This window comes from Larus michahellis, chromosome Z (genome assembly GCF_964199755.1).
Source record: "Larus michahellis chromosome Z, bLarMic1.1, whole genome shotgun sequence".
NCBI lineage: Eukaryota > Metazoa > Chordata > Aves > Charadriiformes > Laridae > Larus > Larus michahellis.
Window position 1 is genome coordinate 36,902,300 of NC_133930.1, and position 18,335 is coordinate 36,920,634.

Genomic DNA, 18,335 nt, shown 5'->3' on the forward strand with positions numbered 1-18,335 from the left:
AATGGCATTGTAGACAAGAATGATTAGTTCCCTGGGTATGCCGTGAAGGGTCCAGATTAGCATATGCTATTTACCATCAGACAAAGGTGAGAAAAACCCTGCAGTCTTTTACAGCCTGCTTCCTGCTACTTCCTGAAAGTGCATGAGCCTCTCTGCCCTTACAGGGCTTCAGCTTTCCCTCCTGGCTGCCAAGATCACACATACTCGTTCCAGATGTCTTGGCAAAGTCACCAGGTGATTCTGGGAGAGGTGGGGAAAAGGCCACAATGCTTTGATGTGGACGAATAGGGAGAATCTCCCTCTCCCACTTCCATCTGCATATGCTTAGCGAGGCACCTGCAATCAGGCGGTCACTATGAATACAGCCAAATGGGTGGTCGTGCTCAATGACCACAGCCTGAGTGAGGTCTATCTGATGCCAGGATCACAGAATTGACAAACAGAGTGGGTTTTGGTTTTTGATGTGGAGGCACAACGAGAAAGGTACTGGCAATAGGCAGAGGAACATGTTGCTGTGATACAAGGCAGAGATGGATTTAAGGTGGGCAGCAGATACTTCAGAGTAACCGTCTGTATGCATGTCCTTAATCTACAGTAGACACAAGGAAACTGCATGTTCATGTGAAAGAGGAGCGGGTACCCATACAGAGGGTACTGCAAATGGGAGAGCATGCACTCCAGCGGTTACTAGGATTAGTGATGTGCTACCCCTAACAGACATGGTCCACACAGTATCATTTCCTCCCAGGCACAGCTCCATAGGTCTGTCCCATCCATTGAGACCTCCAATACCATTTCATATAAACCAATTGTTTAGTAGTCAGTAACACTAAATTAACCTGATCTGGTTGGTATATCTAAATGGATGTAGAAATCCCTATGCCAAGGAAATACTATGTATTGCAAGAACAGTGGTCTTGCCAGCTACACATCAAAACCCATTACTACAAGAGGGTACCCAGCAGAGATAGCTGGACCTCAGATCCAAGCACGCAAAAGGAGGCAATTATCGTGGGTTATGAATCTGTAACAATCTGTTGTCTGAAGACTCCTGGTGAAACCAGTGAAACTGCTTTTTTTGAGGATGTAAATGCTAATTGTTTGCAAAATTTCAAAAAGGAAGATTAAATGAATTAATAGAAGATAAATCCATAGACAGCTTCTAACTGCACAGAAAATACTTCTGGCTCAGAGAGTTCCTGAGCTGAAAACTAGTGGGAGGCTGGGAGAGGCACCAGCTTATGGCTTCTTCCAGAGACAGAATAATAGGCTAGGTTAACCTTTGTTACGATCCAACAGAGGCTTGCTTTAAGAGTGATGAGTTCAGAGTTCACTTGTACAATTCTGTGACACTAAAAGTGAAGACTTCAATTCAGTTTTAACTCTTTTGCCCCATCTCGGACCTAAGAAACATAAGGGCAGGCAATGTGAAAGAGTTGACTAAACACTTCTGAACTGCAAAAATTGTCACTTGGAAGTCATATTAAAATATTGTTTTAATTGTTCTATCTTAACAATTTTGACTGTAGCAACCATAACACTGTTTGGTTAGCAACCACTGTATCTTACTTGTGTTACATTTTGTCAATGTTTTTCCAGGTGTTCCTGAAGCAGAAGTTACTTGGTTTAAGAACAAGGTCAAGCTTTCCTCTGCTCACCATCGGCATGATGGGCTGCTGCTAATTGCAAATGTTTCTCTGTCAGATCAGGGGTTGTACTCCTGCAAGGCAGCCAATCTTCGTGGTGAGGTAACTGAAAGCTCCCAGCTGTTGGTTCTTGGTAAGTCCAGGGTATTTTTGCACTTGCAGCAATTGTAATGTGGCTGCTGGCACATCTAGCCTGCAGAACTAATCAGAGGATGTGGAAAGAGGGAATGCTATACAGGTAGCCCTGTTCTAAGAAGAGTCAGTCTGCATTCGTTCTCTGGGCAGCATCACCTGAAACAAGGTGGTGGTAAAAGGAAGATGAATAAGGAGAAAATGTGACTGCACGTCCCAGATATTCATTTTTACTCTTTCAGACTCAATACCTAAGAAGAGCATTTATTAACCATTTCTTAAAGTGGCTCTCCTGAAATGAGAATGATGCCACTTTTTCTCTGTGAATTGCTTTGCCTCTGCCGAGCAGCCTTTCCATACATGGCTGTGTGATACTGACCTGTTCCACACCCGACAGGTGCATAAACCCAGTGCACTTCTAGAAATCACTTCCCAAGTCCTGTGAAGGGTGAAGTTTACTTTTTCTTGGGTTTCTAAACAACAGAAAGTAAGCCCAGCTGGGTGACTTGAAAAGACAATGTCAGCTGTGAAGCATGGGTGGAAATGTTGCCTGGTGGAAATTGGATGTGTGGGAAAAGGGTTTTCTTCCTAGTAACTCATCTTCTACCACTTCTCCATGCCTGGCAGATGAATGATCCAGCCAGACTTTGTAAGTGCTTCTGTACATTTGATAGTGAAGTGTCAAATTTTGAAACCTAGTCCCTGTTATTGGTGCAACAGCATTCAAGTATCTGTTACAGCTCTCATCTTTCATGACTAGGGTGAGCACAGGTCCCATGGATGATGCAGCTTCCAGAGGAAGTTGTAAAGTGAGATTTCTCAGTTTCACAGGCAACACTAAACCCCCTTTATGAATGTTCACATGATTTCCCTGTGAATCCAGACTGGCTCTAGAAACTCAGTCTAAAAGAATATGTGTTTCAGTCTTTAAATAAAATCTCCCACATGATCTTTAAATCTTTTTCTGATCTTTATAAATGTCTGAGTTTTTAAAGATGGAAAGTTACTGTGAGTTATGCAAGCTGCTTATATTTGTAGGGAAATCACATTTTTAGTTCCTTGACAGAAAGAGACTGTTCAAGCATCCAGGACTCCTACTTCTGGTGCTGAACGGGATCAGTGATAGAAAACTTGCTGAGTGTGTGCCGTGATCTAATTGAAAGGGGATGAAGCCACCATTCACTTAAATCGCGTATTCCATCATTTCAGTGACAAACAGAATTGAGAATGAGAATGATAGGTAACACGATCGATTTTTAAAGTAGCATTATGGTTAATAAAGAACTAAATCCTGCAGTTCTCAGCATAGACTGATCCTCTTGAGCTCTGAACTCTTGGTTCTTTGGAGCTCTGCCTAAGTATACCACAAGATTTGGCAGGGTTCTAACCATATTTAATCAGGGCTTGATCTAGCTTGTAGCAGACATTAAAAAGTTTTCCACTGACTGCCATGGACATTTGATTCGGCTTCTATGCTGTATAAATTTGCTCTTTCATCCAAGCTGCTGTATCTCCTGATACCATGTACCTTTCATCACATATGAAGAGGGTCAATGAGAGTGCCATGGTAGCCTTCAGACATAATTGCTTTTATTTTGTGGTCGTACTGATCCAGATGTTACTTTAATAATTTCTCTAGTGCTTTACCTACCATGAGGCAACGTGCACCTCTAGTGGTTGCCCGAAGTTGCTTAGTCTGCTCCTCTGAAATGGTAATATTGCAGCATGGCAAATAATGCAGCAATAGCTAGTGTGTGGGGGTGGGGCGGGGAGGGGGTATGTCCTTGAGATGTTTTCTGCTGTAGTGTTGCACATCACTTCAGTCTCCCAATCTGTTACCAGAGCCTCCACGACCTCTTCCTTACTTAGAAGACCTGACAGCAATACTTTCCAGTGCTGAGACCGGCACCCGTTCAGTGCTGACCTCTTCTTCAGGAACAAAAATGTCTGTCACTCCAGGGGGTTCTGTTCTCATAGGTAAGTCAAGTGCTTTAAGGTTTTTTTGGATTAGACGGGGTTTAGAGTTTAGATTACAGTTACACATCCAGTTATCCGTTACAGTTATGCATCCAGTTATCCAGCCATGGAGCACTGGGACAGAAGACATCAAACCAACAGCGCATTTTCAGTCATAACAGGCACTGGAACAGGCTGCCCAGGGAAGCTGTGGCTGCCCCATCCCTGGAAGTGTTCAAGACCGGGCTGGATGGGGCTTTGAGCAGCCTGGTCTAGTGGGAGGTGTCCCTGCCCATGGCAGGGGGGTTGTAACTAGATTATCGTTAAGCTCCCTTCTAACCTAAACCATTCTATGATTCTATAATCACTGCCAAATTGTTCTCAGAACTCAGAAATTCATTTTAAAAAAGGAAGTCCTCTTATTTGTGTCGTGCCTCAAAGCTGCATGCAGAATAAGGGCTCCATTGTGACACACTTTAGAACACCCTGTAAGAAGCAAGCAGTCCCTGCTCTGAGGGACTGTCAATCTCTTTCAACACAAGACATGGCAAACTGGTGTGCCAGTTCATCTAAAAGAAGAAATGCTTCTGGTTTTGTTTTTCTTTTTCTTCTGCATTTGGGTACTTGTCTTTCCATATGTCTGCTATTCATATTGTATATCCTTCTTCTTCAGAGCCTTTTCTAGAGTTTTGCCTGTCCCTCTAGACATGTTTTTCTCTTGCAAGCTCTCTGTTCCATTCTGTTCATTTTATTCTTCTTTGTTATATCACACAACCAATGTCTGCACGAGGCCATATGTGGAAATAATCCCCAATGAAATGCTTTTCTTCTTTTCATCCTTTTCTGCCTTCCGTATAGCTTTCTCCTCTTTACACTGCAAGCTCTGTTATGCGCTGTAAAGTCCTTTCAGATCTGTGGGTGTGATTTGTTTGCAAAGAGTATCTCATCCTTTTCTAAAGTTCAGGGTGTGTTTATTTTAAAATTTCATTTCCCAAACTGGTCTTGAGCCTCTGCTAACTCTCAGGCTCAGATAGGCAAAGAGCTTCTCTAGTGGCCTTGTTACTACCTTCCAAAACATTCTTTGCTTACATTTAGTAGCAATTTTAAGATTTTATTGTCACAATGGATGCTTTCTATTTATGTTTTTAGTTTTGCATGGTTCACTTTTCCCCAGTGCTGACATCTGCATACATTTGCAATGGCTTTTAGCATGCAGCTCTGGATTACATTTCTGCTTGCACAAAAACTGCACCGAAATAGTCCTTGGTGGGGGGGAATATCTGAAGGTATTTATTCGCATTGAATAAATCATTTTGAGTATGGTTTTATTGCACTCACTGTTGTAAGACTGGGTCACACTCCTGTTTCATCCATTTCCTCTCATGTTTCCAAAAAGAGGTCTTCAGTAGTTGTGGGGATTTTTTATTGTTTGAAAGTAGTGATTGAACCACAAAGGGTGTTCTGCACTGCCAGTATATAACCACCTCTAAATTAATTTCATTTGGCCACGTCGCCCTGTACCCTGCCACTCCACTTCAGGGGCATCTGAATCTTAATAACAAAATAGCAACCCAGTTTCATTCTTCAGGCAATTCCCTCAACTTCACTGAAGTTTTACTGACCTGAGTTTGAGGCCTGTGCTATTAAAACCTGAGAAAACCTCCCGAGAGAATTTTTCTAGTGAAAAATCATCGTGGAATGGGCTATCCAATCAATTAGAAAGCTACAGTCCAGTGTGCTGCATCATATTGTATCACTGAAACAAATACACAAAGCATTCAGCTTCTGTGTATGTTACTTAAATATGTTGTCTATAGTTGTATAAAAGAATTTCGATTCATCCACTATGAGGAAACCCATTACTGAAAAACCAAAAGGACTCATCTCTCAGATATTTTTTTAGTCCACATCTAGTTTATTCTGTACACTAATATCGGTACGGTTTACAATCAAACTCTATATTTACTCCCAAATTTAGTCTCCCCACAGTCTTCCAGGGCAATGGCTAAGCTACTCTGTCATACCTTCATAATCAACTTTTGCTTGAAATATTGCTACATGAGAAAGAAAATCTGCATATGGTTCTAAGCACCAGCTGCAAACACCAATTTAGGAACAACTTGTGAACTTGTAAACCTGTGACCCATGTCTGTGTCCCCTCTCCATAATGTCCCCTAAAAGCTGTCCACTAATTCTTTCTATTCTGCCACACAGCCAATTGAATTTATTCCTTTTAGGTCCTTCATCATTGATTATGTTGGGGTCTTTGCTCTACATGGAGACATTCAAGGTCAGGCTTGATGAGGCTCTGAGCTCTGATCTAGTTAAAGATGTCCCTGCTTACCACAGGAGGGTTGGACTAGATAAGCTTTAAAGGTCCCTTCCAACCCAACACATTCTATGATTCTATTATTCTATGATTCTACATGCTCTGGATGCCACATACAAGAACTTCAGGTATGTAAATCACTATGCATAGGGTCCCTTGTCTGTGCTAATGCTGACAGGCACCAGCATCTCTTGGGACTCAGAAGGCATTGAATTAGACCTGATAGTTGGAAATCTAAGGATATGAGGATTTCTTGAGAAGGAAAACAGGACATATGCAAAGGAACAGAATGAATGTGAGGAAAAGGAGTGATAAATAAGCTTGGGGGAAACTTTATATCTTAAAGGAGTTAAAAGACACCAAAGGTGAAAAATTATGTTAGAAGCCTGGATTAATTCAGGTATGGGTTTGCCTGGGTTTAAGAAAAATGGGAATAAAAACTTCATTAAACACCGGTTTTGTGCCTTGGAAAAAAAAAAAAAAAAAAGCAAACAAAAACAGTCAACAGAAAATATCAGCACAAACAGTCAACAGAAAATATCAGCACAGCAACAGAAGATTAAAGTTGCAAATGAGAACCTGTTTGGAAATTAACAACTCTATAAAATACAACAACAACTAACAAACTGAGTTGAGTGGAGACAACTGGAGCCTCCAGATTATTGCAAGTGCTATGTGCTTTCTTTTACAAAGTGGTATTGTGCAATACTTCCACCATCATTTCAACCATTCAAAATTATGATCTTGCTCTCTGGAGTCAGCTTCTAAGCATTTCTTCTACATAAACTTCAGGGGGTTTGCAAAAGGGAAAGGACAGGGCCATAACACAAATATCTGGTTTGTAGGTCTTCCTTCTCATCGTTAAGGGTCATTCAGCAGTCATTCGTATGCCTTCACAATAGAATTAGAGGAAAAGATCTGTCCTGCCCAATGGAGTCAGAAAGCCTTCCATTAAGATCTAATGTAAAATACCATTTTGCATGAGCTTACAGGAACATTTTAGCCTTATGTACTTCTTAATTTTACTTCTAACGGATTGAGATTTCTGTTAGTTTTCTTGCCCCAACTCATCACCTGGTTAGAGAGCACAATGTAGATAGCTGCTTACACAATTCAATGCTTATCCTGCTCCTTCACAACTGTTGGAAGTATGTGTAGCATAACTGCAGTCCTCCCCAGCCCTCGTATTCGTTGTCAGGTTGTGTAGTAGACACTTCTGTGTTATTTGCAGGTCACACATCTGAAGGACAGGGTTCCCTCAAAGCAGAAGCCAGAGCACCCATGAGCTTGGGAATGTTTCTGGGTTTTACAGTAGCGTGAACTGGCAATCAGTGATGAACAACAGACTATCACACACTTTCTGATGTTGTTGGTTCATGGCAGGCACACAAGAAGACTTTATATCACGTAGAACATAGAACACACAGTAAATTTCTGAAGTGACAGCAATTTATATTTCTTTGGAAAGCTTTCACAATAGATCTTAATCTTATTAAATTTTCGTGTTTGAGACTTTTTAATTTTGAATACAGTTTTCCTGAATTTTGTTAATGAAAGTATGATAAGCAACTCTGCCCTTTTCCTCAGAAATAAATTCCTTTGTTAAAAACCAAAAGTTCTTTTCAGGTGACAAACTATGTTCATGACCATTTGACTTCTATAAGCCTTGATTGCTTTGTGGAATTATCTTTTTGCATTAAATTAACATCCTAAATTAATGTGTTTTCAGTCAAGTTTCCTTATCTATGCCACCAGTGTTACTGATTTTTTTTACACAACTGCCTGGACACATGTACATGGGTCTTGGGCTTTGTAAACGTTTATTGGCAAAACTGAAGTTGTAGGAGCTGGTGTCCCTGACTTCTAACACTTCTGCAGAAAAGGCTTTGGACCTATCAAGAATACTTGTTTTCATTTGGGTTTGAGCTTGATGTTTCCTGTATTTGAAGACATTTCAGTGAGAAAGTCTGAGGATCTTACAAATCCTGGTGAGCATTCACTACAATGTCTCAAATTTGTTGTAACCTTATTGGAAACCTCAGCAGACTTGTCAAAAGATGCAAAATATTGTCTCCTTATCTAAGCACAGAAGAATACTGTATTTATTGCAGTCATGTGGCATAGTGAAAGCTGAAGCTTTAATGATCTAGACTTATATAAGTGAATTATACTTAAGTGAAGATTCTTGCAGGAACGCTGGAAGATAGGTCAGGAATGAATACTTTTAGGAATATAGACATGTAGGAGAGCCTATAAAATGTCACAGTAAAGGAAAAAAGGTTGAAGGTGAATGTACTTTGCTCGTAACAGCACAGTGTTTCTTGGCATTTGTTGTTTTGTTTAAATATTTTGTTGCAGATGAGCTCTTTGAGTTCCACTGAAAACGCCTGTGAACACATTTGATAAATTTTTCCCCAAAGATTCAGGTTCATGTCCCATGTGTTTTTTCAGAAATCTTCATCATGTGTGATGATTTATGAAAACATAATATATACTTGAGGATATGCATGTTGAAGAAAGGGAAATTGCTGCATTGCATGTTGTATGTAATTAAATAAAGGTTTGGGACTGCATTTATGAGGCAGCCAGGGAAGGTATGCTTGCAATGGCCAGCCTTTTGAGTATGAATAAATTACTTACTCTGAAAGGGCCAACTGCAGTAGAGCCAAGGCCCAAAGTTCAGGAGGGTTTTCAGTCTTTTTTTCAGAGTGGACTACTTCACGTCTGTGACTAGTATTTGTCTACCTGCAGATTTAAGGGTTATCTAGATGTAGCACTGAACAGAAAAAATTAACTAGAACTTTTTGAATGCTCTGAGGTACATTGTAGTGAGTCAAATGATGTGCTGCTGACTACTTTAGGAGAAGAAACAGATCGTATAGATAGACTGATGCCATGATCAGGACCAAACTCTTTCAGCAGAGCCAGAGAAGTAGTTGCTGCAATAGCTTGTTATGTATTTTGCTTCTGAGCCATAATGTCTGTAAACATAGGACTGATACGTGTTCAAAATCAGTGTGAAAAGCAGTAAATGATCTAGATGAACACAACTGAACTCACCAGTACAAATCTCTTGCAGTGTTTGGTGATATACTCAAGAGCAAAAGTATATCTCTTGAAGCATAAGAAGTTTTCCTTTATTCACTTTGTCCCTTCCCCTCCATACCGTCAGCCTTCTCTGAATTTTTCTAGGTTTTGGGAATTACTGATGCCTTAAAATCGGAAGCAGAAATACAAAATACAGAAGAATTTACAGTCTGCACAGAGTCAGCAAAGAGAAAACTCATGAGTAATTATGATTAAACCAGTGTCTGTGCTCCCCTCAGGAAAAAGACAGCTGCAGATGTTGTGTAGTGGGAGTCAAATAAAGTCATGACTATATGAGAAGTTATTCTGGACATCATTTTTTTCTCTCCTAACTGTCTGTAATAAATTGGACATCAAAGTAGTTCTAGTGCTAATGAACATTTTTTCAGCAACTTTATTTTACACTAATAATACTTCCACTGTGATGAGGATAAAGCACTGGGTGCCTTAATGGGATAATCTGTCCTGTTACTTGTGTTATCCATTCCCTTCCTTTTTTGCCTCAGTAAAAATTATGCCTTGTCACACTATTTACAAGAATTCTCATGTAAGTGAAATTTCTATAACGATAAGGATTAAAATTAATATCAAGAGTATGCCATTATGATTGCAATTAATTCCCCAATCAAGACTCTATCACGTTGATTACGTTCTAAATAATGTATAAAATTCATACAGTATTGCAGTATCTTCCTCCTACATCAGACGACACCATAGCATTTCATTGGAATGTGTGTCTTTTCATTTGCATATGCACACTGTGTACATTTCAGTGTATACGGTACATGACACTACCTCTGCTTGGTCAAGCATTTTGACCACACTGATAAAGTGTTTGTTTTCCAGGCAATCAGACACTAGTCCGGCTGCTGCCAAGCTCTGAAAGCAGAGTCAAAAGAGCAAGGTCCTCCAGGCAATCTGCTGCCTTGTTTTTTTTCCTGCCTGCTGCTTGGTGCCATGAATGAGCTAATCTGAGAACCACTGATCTACAGCAGTGGTCCAAAATGCTGCCATATAAAATAATATCACTGGCCTCTGGGGCAACATCTATTTAATTTTGGTTTTGCGGTAAGAGCTGCAGCCCTTGAACTTCTGTCTCTAGGCCTTTCCCAGATCACTGCCCTAGATTCTGTTCTAGCACAGATATAAATGATGCAGAGCTCCACTGAGGCAGATTATGGTGAAAAACTACGGGTATCAAACTTGCCACGAGTATCCCAGTCTGGAGACCTGTCATTCTGCCAGCTCCTTCACATAAAAGACCTTTTAGCCTCTTGCACAACTTAAGCTTTACTCTAGAGTAAGCGTTTGGGGACTTTTCAAACACTGCAGGATTTCTGACCTGTTGACTAAAGGACTTATCCATTCTAAGTTTTGAAGCACCCTCTCCCTTTGTGTTGGTCCTCAAAACCTCTCTCAAACAGCTAAAGCACTTTGTTAATGGGACAGAAGTTACGACCTCTCTGGAGCAAGCAGCACTGGCTTTCCTGCACTTTTCTGCCCTCCACCTCCTCTGTGCTGCGTTTGTTATTTTCCTTGTGCCACAGGAAGTTTCCAGAGCTACTGATGTCTCTGGATGTAGCAAGTTTATACGGGCTTAAGTAACACACAAAGCAGCTTCTACAGCAGCACTGACCTTCACGACTTGGGCTGGTAATCTTATTGTGCGCTAGCTCTTGCTCTGTCTTTGTTTGAACTCCTTGTGCTCTGCTCTTGTTCAGTGCTTGCTCCACACGCCTCATTTGAGTGTTATTTTTCCCCATAAATGCACTTGTACAGTTAACCTGGAGCTGTAGCAAGTATGGAGAAGTGTATAGTGAAGGGTGCTCCTTTTCTGTCTTTGCCATGCACTGAATAAACCCATCAGAGTCAGCTCAGGATGTCATTTCAGCGTGCTGTATCCATTCTCGTAGGCTTTTGTTTCATGATTTGCCATTGGTGATTGTTTTCAGCCCAACCCTTATTAATACAAGATTCTTGGTGTGTAGGACTCCAGTTGTCAGAATCATTTTTAGAAAACAGTATTACTACCAGAGCTTGAAAGTTCCCTTGCTTTTTTAATGGGCCCACCATGTGGCTTTATATCTGGGAACATTTTTTACAGCCTCTGTGGCGCAGGGAATGGGCCTAACTCAATTTTTTGTTGAATACGGTGTAAATTTACAATGCTATGTAAATGATATCTAATAACAACAACATGTGTGGCATTGGGTAGCCAGTTTAGGTGTTTTGAGAACTGTTTAAAAACCACGTTGTATGTTTATTATAGTAAGTTTCAACTGCTCCTTTGGAGCAATAAATAGTTATTTAAAATACCATCTATTTAAAATGCTACTGTCATCAGCTGAATTGGCCTATTGCAAGAATTCCTAAATACATAGTTTTCCTTGTCTAGCATAAATTCATGTTCATTTGACATCGTTTAAACTATTCAAAATAAATGTTATACTTACATTAACATTAATTCCTTCTTTCGGGAATTTTCAGGATCACATTACCTTTTATAAGTTTTATTTCATTCAGTGTATGAGAAATACTTTGCATAACACCCCAAGTTAAGTGTCAGTTTAAATTTACACTTTATACTATATTGAAAGATCTTTCCCCTCATAGGACAAACTATAAGACTTGTCTCTTAATTTTGCCACTTCAGCAAAATGGGTTTTACATAAATATGACTTTCAGAAATTATCTTACCCACCTTCATTTGCTTTGATAGCATTTTAAAAAGTTGAATACATCCTGTCAAATTTTCTTCCTTATGTTAGATATAGGACAAAATTAAATTTAACTCCATTTTAGGTTTAACATGCCTTTCTCATTTTGCTCACCTGAGGAGAAAATCAAGTATGACAGGAAAGTGGGGAAGTATTTGTGCCAGTCTAATCTCACCTTCATAGTGTGAACATAGTAGTACAGTGTAAACTACAGTGTAGTAGGTCAGCTCTAAGCTTGTATCTATTCAGATTGATTTGTGGCTTCTCTAAATTTTATTCCAAGGATTTTGTTCTTCATTTCATCCTTAATCTTGTTTCTATTTTGAAAGTATACTTTAACTTGTTCAATGTAGAGATTAGAGTGGAAATACTGTCAGGTTTCAAATCCTGTAGATGCGTTACGTTTATCACTTTAACACAGTGCATTGTGGTCTACCACACTTTTCTGTCAGAGTTCAGTAAAATATATACAGAATCACAGAAATATTTTTTTTTACTTGCTTTATTCCATTTTTAACATCCTTAATAATTTGGCTGCCAACCTTTGCTGAGCATCTCACATAGTAGTCAGCAGTCATCTTTCATCTCCCAATTTTATGTTTGGACAGGTATGTCTGTGACTTGCAGAGGGAGGGGCATAGGACTTCTGGTTTGTAAGTCTAGCTGAAGTTTTCTGTGAACTTTCTGTGCTGCGTTTATTGTACTTTGTGATGTCCTGAAACATGCAGTCCCTAACCAACTAGGATGATTACTCCTTTACAAATTCAGCCTTTTTTTTTTTTTTTTTCCAATTTGAAGTATTTTGAACTAATGCAGCACAAACATTGGCCTATTTTGCATGGAGTAATCGCTGATGGGTGTAAAAAACTGAACTTTAGGGTACAAGCATGTAGTTGAACATTAATACCAATGGACCCAAACTGCATACTCCAGTGTGTGTTTACATCCAGGCTATGCTACCCAGACCTATCTCTTAAATAGGAAATAATCTCCAAAGACAAAAGTGTTGGTGTGAGTCTAAGAAGGCAGGAGTTTGATTTCCAGCTTCACTGCTGGCACGTGGCTTGGCCTCAGGTAACACAGCATGCCCCTTCATATGTCTTCGTTAGCTGCTGGGAGAATGGAAAAGGTGACCTTAGCTCCTACGGCACAGCAGCTTCAGGGATGCAGTTGGAAAGCTAAGTAGTTTGTTGAGCTCGGACTGTAGAACTATTTTGTTTGAAGAAATTTCAAAGGAACTGCCTCATCTTGACCTGGAGTCTTCACTCAGATTCCATCTTTAATAAATATTAGAAATATTGCCTGGGATTAATCAGCAGGTCAGTAGTAAATTAGAAAGCTATTGCTTGGACAAATGTGAATGCATGAAAATAATCTATAATTTAAGAACAGATATCTTTTTTAAAGGCAATCTGGTAATTTATTTTTTTTTAACTTATACTACTTTATTTAATATTTGACATTTCCACCATTGCTTTCCATACAGTTCTACTGATTAAAGGTATCAGGCCACTAAAAAAAGAGAATACGTAGATCACCAGCCTTTGCACTTGTTTTTTTCTGTCATTCAAGTCTGCAAGTGAAAGAGTGAGGCATACTTCGTATTTTGTTCTCTTAGCATTAGCACAGTAGCCCAGAATCTTTCCGCAGTTACAGTCATACAGAAAGTGTTGGAAAGGTATAATGGAGAGCTGAATTTGGCCTGCACTGTACATTTATTCCTTCCTCTCAAGAAATTATTAGCATTGTCGCGAAACATTGGTCTTCCCCTTCCAAATACCACCCTGTTGTCCTTGAAAAATTAACTTTTCCCCTACTAAAAGATGTAATTTGTATTGGACTTTGTTTGTATCTCCAGCATTTGCACATCCATGACTCATCCTGGCTTTGAATGAATTCAGAGTCACAGTAGAATTTGGAAGGGAGGCTGAAGGCAGTATTTTCTTTCTCTACTTAAGGACTAAAGGAGAAGGGCCCTCCCATGCCAGAGCTTTCACTGCTCAGAAACAGTCTGAAAAAAATGTTCCCTCTTTGCCTTCCCAAGGGTTCTGATCCACTAAAGCTCTGCAATAGCGGTGCTGTCTGGAAACAAAACCGGTTTTTCCTTCTCACACGTTATAGGGACAGGTGTTGAGCTTTGGAAGGATAAAGCAGTCAATGTCCACAGGGGTGGGAGAAAATAGAGAATAAGTGTTGGTAATCTGCATTAAATGGTATTAAAATTATTCCTGGGAGATGGGAAGGGGATATTAATGGAATACGGGTTTTGTTGCACTCTGATTCTCACTTAATATGCATAAAATATTATCCCACAGCATATGCATTCATGCACACGGGAAACGTATAGGAAATGTCACTTGTGAAATGTGATTGATGCTTGTTCTGCATACACAGATGAGGAGTATCCATTACATGAGAGTCTCATAGGTGTTAGTAAAGTTTTATTGTTAAATGTTAAAAAAAGTAATAATTACTCACTGGTAGAACATATCTAGGTAATAGCATTTGGCGTTCCCCCCCCCGCCACATTATTGATTACTGTCTGTTCCTTTAGCTAATATTTTATATATACATTTTGGAAGTAGAAATAATATATAGGGCAAGTAAAATAGTCAGTACTAGGAAGACTATATTGTTTTGCCTGACAATAAAATTTTTAAAGAAAAACGGGCACTAAGTAGGACCATTTGCATACTGAAGTCAATTTCAGTTTCTCTGTGTTTAATGTCAAACTGACCTTTCTGTTTTCTTCATTTATCCTGTGCAGACCATTTGTAAATGCAAACAGTAAAACCATGCTCACAGCATGCCTTTGTCAGTTGTCGTGGCTATATGCTGACCCGTAGAAATCCCTGCAATTATCTTAAAAGACAAGCAAACTATAAAAAATTAGTATACTGTAGGCAAAAGTCATAGCCACTTACTGTTAAGTTTGCTTTCTGTTGGTTCTGACTTAGCAGCCTTAAATCTGGGAGGCTGAAATCTTTCATGTCACTCAGTCACTTGAGAATGAGTACCTTGGAAATTGGATGAGTTGTTTTTCAGCAAAATAGGAAGAAACATGTCAGTACTCAGGACAAAAGGAATAACATAAAATGAAGCATAGGAGGAATAAATAGAGAGCTTACAGAAAAAGGAAAAAGGACTGAGGAGCAAAGCAATCTGTGTCTTTGTGGTAAGGAATCGAGCACTGGGGAGAAGCTGCCAAGAGTAAAACTTCATTAGACCTTGCTGAAGAAATTAAAACAAAAAGCAAAAGCTCTTTAATCTTATAAACAAAAGTGGAAAAAAGGAAGAGGGGAGACCACTGCGAGAAGTGTGCACTCTCTCATTCTGCCTTTTTCTTCCCTTTTTTCCTTCCTTTTTAATATTTAGCTGTATTGAGTTGTCCTATGCCAGTGACATGTTGCCATTGCAACTGCAGAGCCTACTGTGTGTGTCACTCACCTTCTGCCGGGGAGCCCATGCTCTCTGTAATACCTATTTCACATGGGGTGAACCAGCCCCAAAGAACAGCTTTATCCAGCCCACACTGTGGACGGACTACACAGCAAAGACCCGCGTAGCCACTGCACCAGTGAGAGGCCCACTATTTATCCTCCCGAGCAGCAGATGGGGTCTCCCCAGTGCCTGGATATATCCCTCAGCATGAAAATGGCTGGGACATGCCACAGGTTACCACTGGCTTTCTCTATCTTGTATGAGTTCTTCTGCTCTTTATGATCAAGAAAGCTTCAGTTCTCATGGGCAAGGCAGCATCTTCTGCCATAGGAATAGTGTAATTGGAGGTATGACTTGTGGCAAAAGGCAGGCAAGCAAAGATTACAGTAGCCTAGTCCCTAGTGTTAGTTTAGGGGTGTGACCAAAGTCAAAAGAGGCTCAGCAAGGGTTCCTAAACAAAGTAATGTGTTCCTCAAGTCTCAAGGATTTGGTCTTGACGATGGCTGGAAATCAAACTGTTCAGCTTTCCTGGGTAGACTAATGAAAATGGTATTTTTATTCTTGCAGTGATAGGCATTTCTTAAGGAGAAGGAAAAAATAATTGATTTGCAGCAACTCTAAGTCATCTCACCTCTCTTGTAGGAGAAGTACTTGCTTAGTATATGTTAGTTGAAGATCTCCTCAAGTGGACAGACAAGAATGAAAGGAAGAACAGTAACAAAACCATCATGTTGTAGCATCTGTTCATAGTGTAATGCAGCTACAAAGGTATCATATTCACAGTCTTATTTGTCTCAGTGAATAATAAATACTAATCAGATGACATGGAGATGGCAATGAAGAAATACTAGCTGACGGAATTATTCCTTAATCTTAGAAGAGTCTTCCATCTTTTAAATTTGTACTCTTCCTTTTTTTATACCATTCCTTTTGAATAGTGATAATGTGAACGTTCATGTAGATATGGTATGTTTGTTTACATAGTACACTTATTTCAGAAGGGATTTTGTATACAATAAAATCATTGATTACACATATATACCAATTTAAACAGAAGTAAAGCTGCAGTATAACAAACAATCAGTATGGATTGCATCCATAGAAACCTAGCCAGACCTTTCATGTATCAGTGAGATGCATGGAAGTGCAGGACTAGCCAAAGCCACAAGCAGCCCAAGTAATATATGCAATCCCTCGAGCATGGCTTTCCGGCTCCCCACCCCTGCAATTGGTGTGGATGGGTTGCACCACAGAAATCGCCTAATTCTTTCTTTTTCCCCAGGAAATATGTAAGGCAACTTAGCTATCTTTCCCAGTATAGGCGAGTCTCACAAATCTGCATTTGATCATGAAACTGGCAAAGCTTGCAGCTGGTATGAAGACCGCAGGAAATGGTATCTTACCGATACTCTCCCTCATCTCAACAGGCAAAGAACTCACTGTGAACCTAAACCTCATCAGCTGTGCTGATGATCCATAGGCGTACCCATACAATGTTTCAGAACAGCATGTTTTTTTCAGTTGCTGGTTTTGGTTGGTTGTTGCTTGGAGAATTGCCCACTGCTGTGACAAAAAAAAGAAAAAAAAAAAAAAACCAAACAAAAAAACCCAACAAAAACCAAACCTCTAAAGGCTCAGCTCTGGCTCTCTGTTTTTTCAACATATTTTGTGTAACAAAAATTTCATGTAAACTTTTGCGTAACAAAAACTTCTGATTTTTAATACAAAAAACAAAAGAGGAAGCTGGCCCTGGAGTTTAAATAGGAGGTTTGGAGACCAAGTTCTGTTTGTACTACTTTTTCAAGCATGGTCCTGGAGTTTATGCGAGGTCTGTAAACTCCCTATCCTACTTTCCTCAGTACTAAAATGAAGATGATCCAAAATAATGGGAACCTTAGCAGGCTTGATAAAAATATTTCCAAACAGATCTAAGATTTTCATATGGCTTATTAACTGGCTTTTGGATAATTATTTTTTTTCAGCTGATGAGAAGGTACTCATTACTGCAGTATTCCTATTTTTCATTATGAGAAAACAAGGAGAAAATAGGACAGAATTGACTTTCTTCCCTAATTTTGACTTCAAGTCATGTAATTTTGCAGCAAGTTCAGTACTCAGCAGGTTTCTTTCACATCCCTGTTTTTTAGGTTGTGCTGTGGACGGTCATCCAACCCCAAACATCACCTGGCTTTACTCTGGCGAGCCTCTCAGCTTGCGGCATCGCCTCCTGGCAGCGGGCCGTATTCTTCAGATACTCAACGTCAGTGATGCTCCTGATGGTGAATTCAGCTGCCTTGCGCAGAATGAGGCTGGATCACTCACACAAAAAACGTCCCTGGCTATACAAGGTAACTTTCCAGTTTTAGTCCTGCTGCACTGTGGAGCTCTTCCCATGGACTTCGCTGCACTGCCTTTCTCACCCTGGATGTCTCCTCTATGAAGCCAGGACTGTCATGCGCAGCAGGAAATAGATGTTTTGATGTTTTACTGCCACGGATGTAGATGTGCAGGACTACCAGTTACCTTGCAGTGTCTTAGGTTTTACTTTACCAAAATGACACCTGTTGTTTCTGGCCTGCAGGGCATAAAAACACCTTACTGATTCATGCCATACTTATGCTTGTTGAGTCTGGATAATTTTCTTGTCCAGAAATTTTGGACAGAATTGTCACAGTTTGAACCCCTAAAATTAGAAGGTCCTTTGTTAAGCTGCTAAAGTCTCTCCTTGCTTGAAAACCCTTCACTTGTAAAAATGCTGCAACTGTTGTATTTACCCTAGAAATAAGCTGAAGATGACAAAGCCTCAGAACAGAGCAGTGTGGATGGGTTGGAACAGAATATGCAGCTTTCATTGCTCCAGTTGTCAGGGATGGAGTGGAGAAGAATTTTAACTTTTCCTTAAATTTTGCCATAAAATTTCAAGTGTGTTGCAACACCCCCGTTCATCTTCAGGAGGGATGATCTGTATGATCTACCTGGTGAGAAACACACTGTTGTAGAATGGTAGATACTGCTGGTACCTGCAGT

The 18,335-nt window shown here is 39.9% G+C and overlaps 1 protein-coding gene across 2 annotated transcripts in view; it reads left to right on the plus strand.

The window, feature by feature from the left end:
* The window catches only part of ADAMTSL1 (ADAMTS like 1), a 470,647-nt gene that overhangs the window by 439,814 nt on the left and 12,498 nt on the right, over positions 1-18,335 (plus strand). For both annotated transcript variants that reach the window (XM_074570361.1, XM_074570362.1), the window contains 3 exons: positions 1,600-1,779; positions 3,621-3,755; positions 17,456-17,656. In XM_074570361.1, coding sequence (XP_074426462.1) covers positions 1,600-1,779; positions 3,621-3,755; positions 17,456-17,656 — 516 coding nt within the window. The remainder of the gene's footprint in view (positions 1-1,599; positions 1,780-3,620; positions 3,756-17,455; positions 17,657-18,335) is intronic.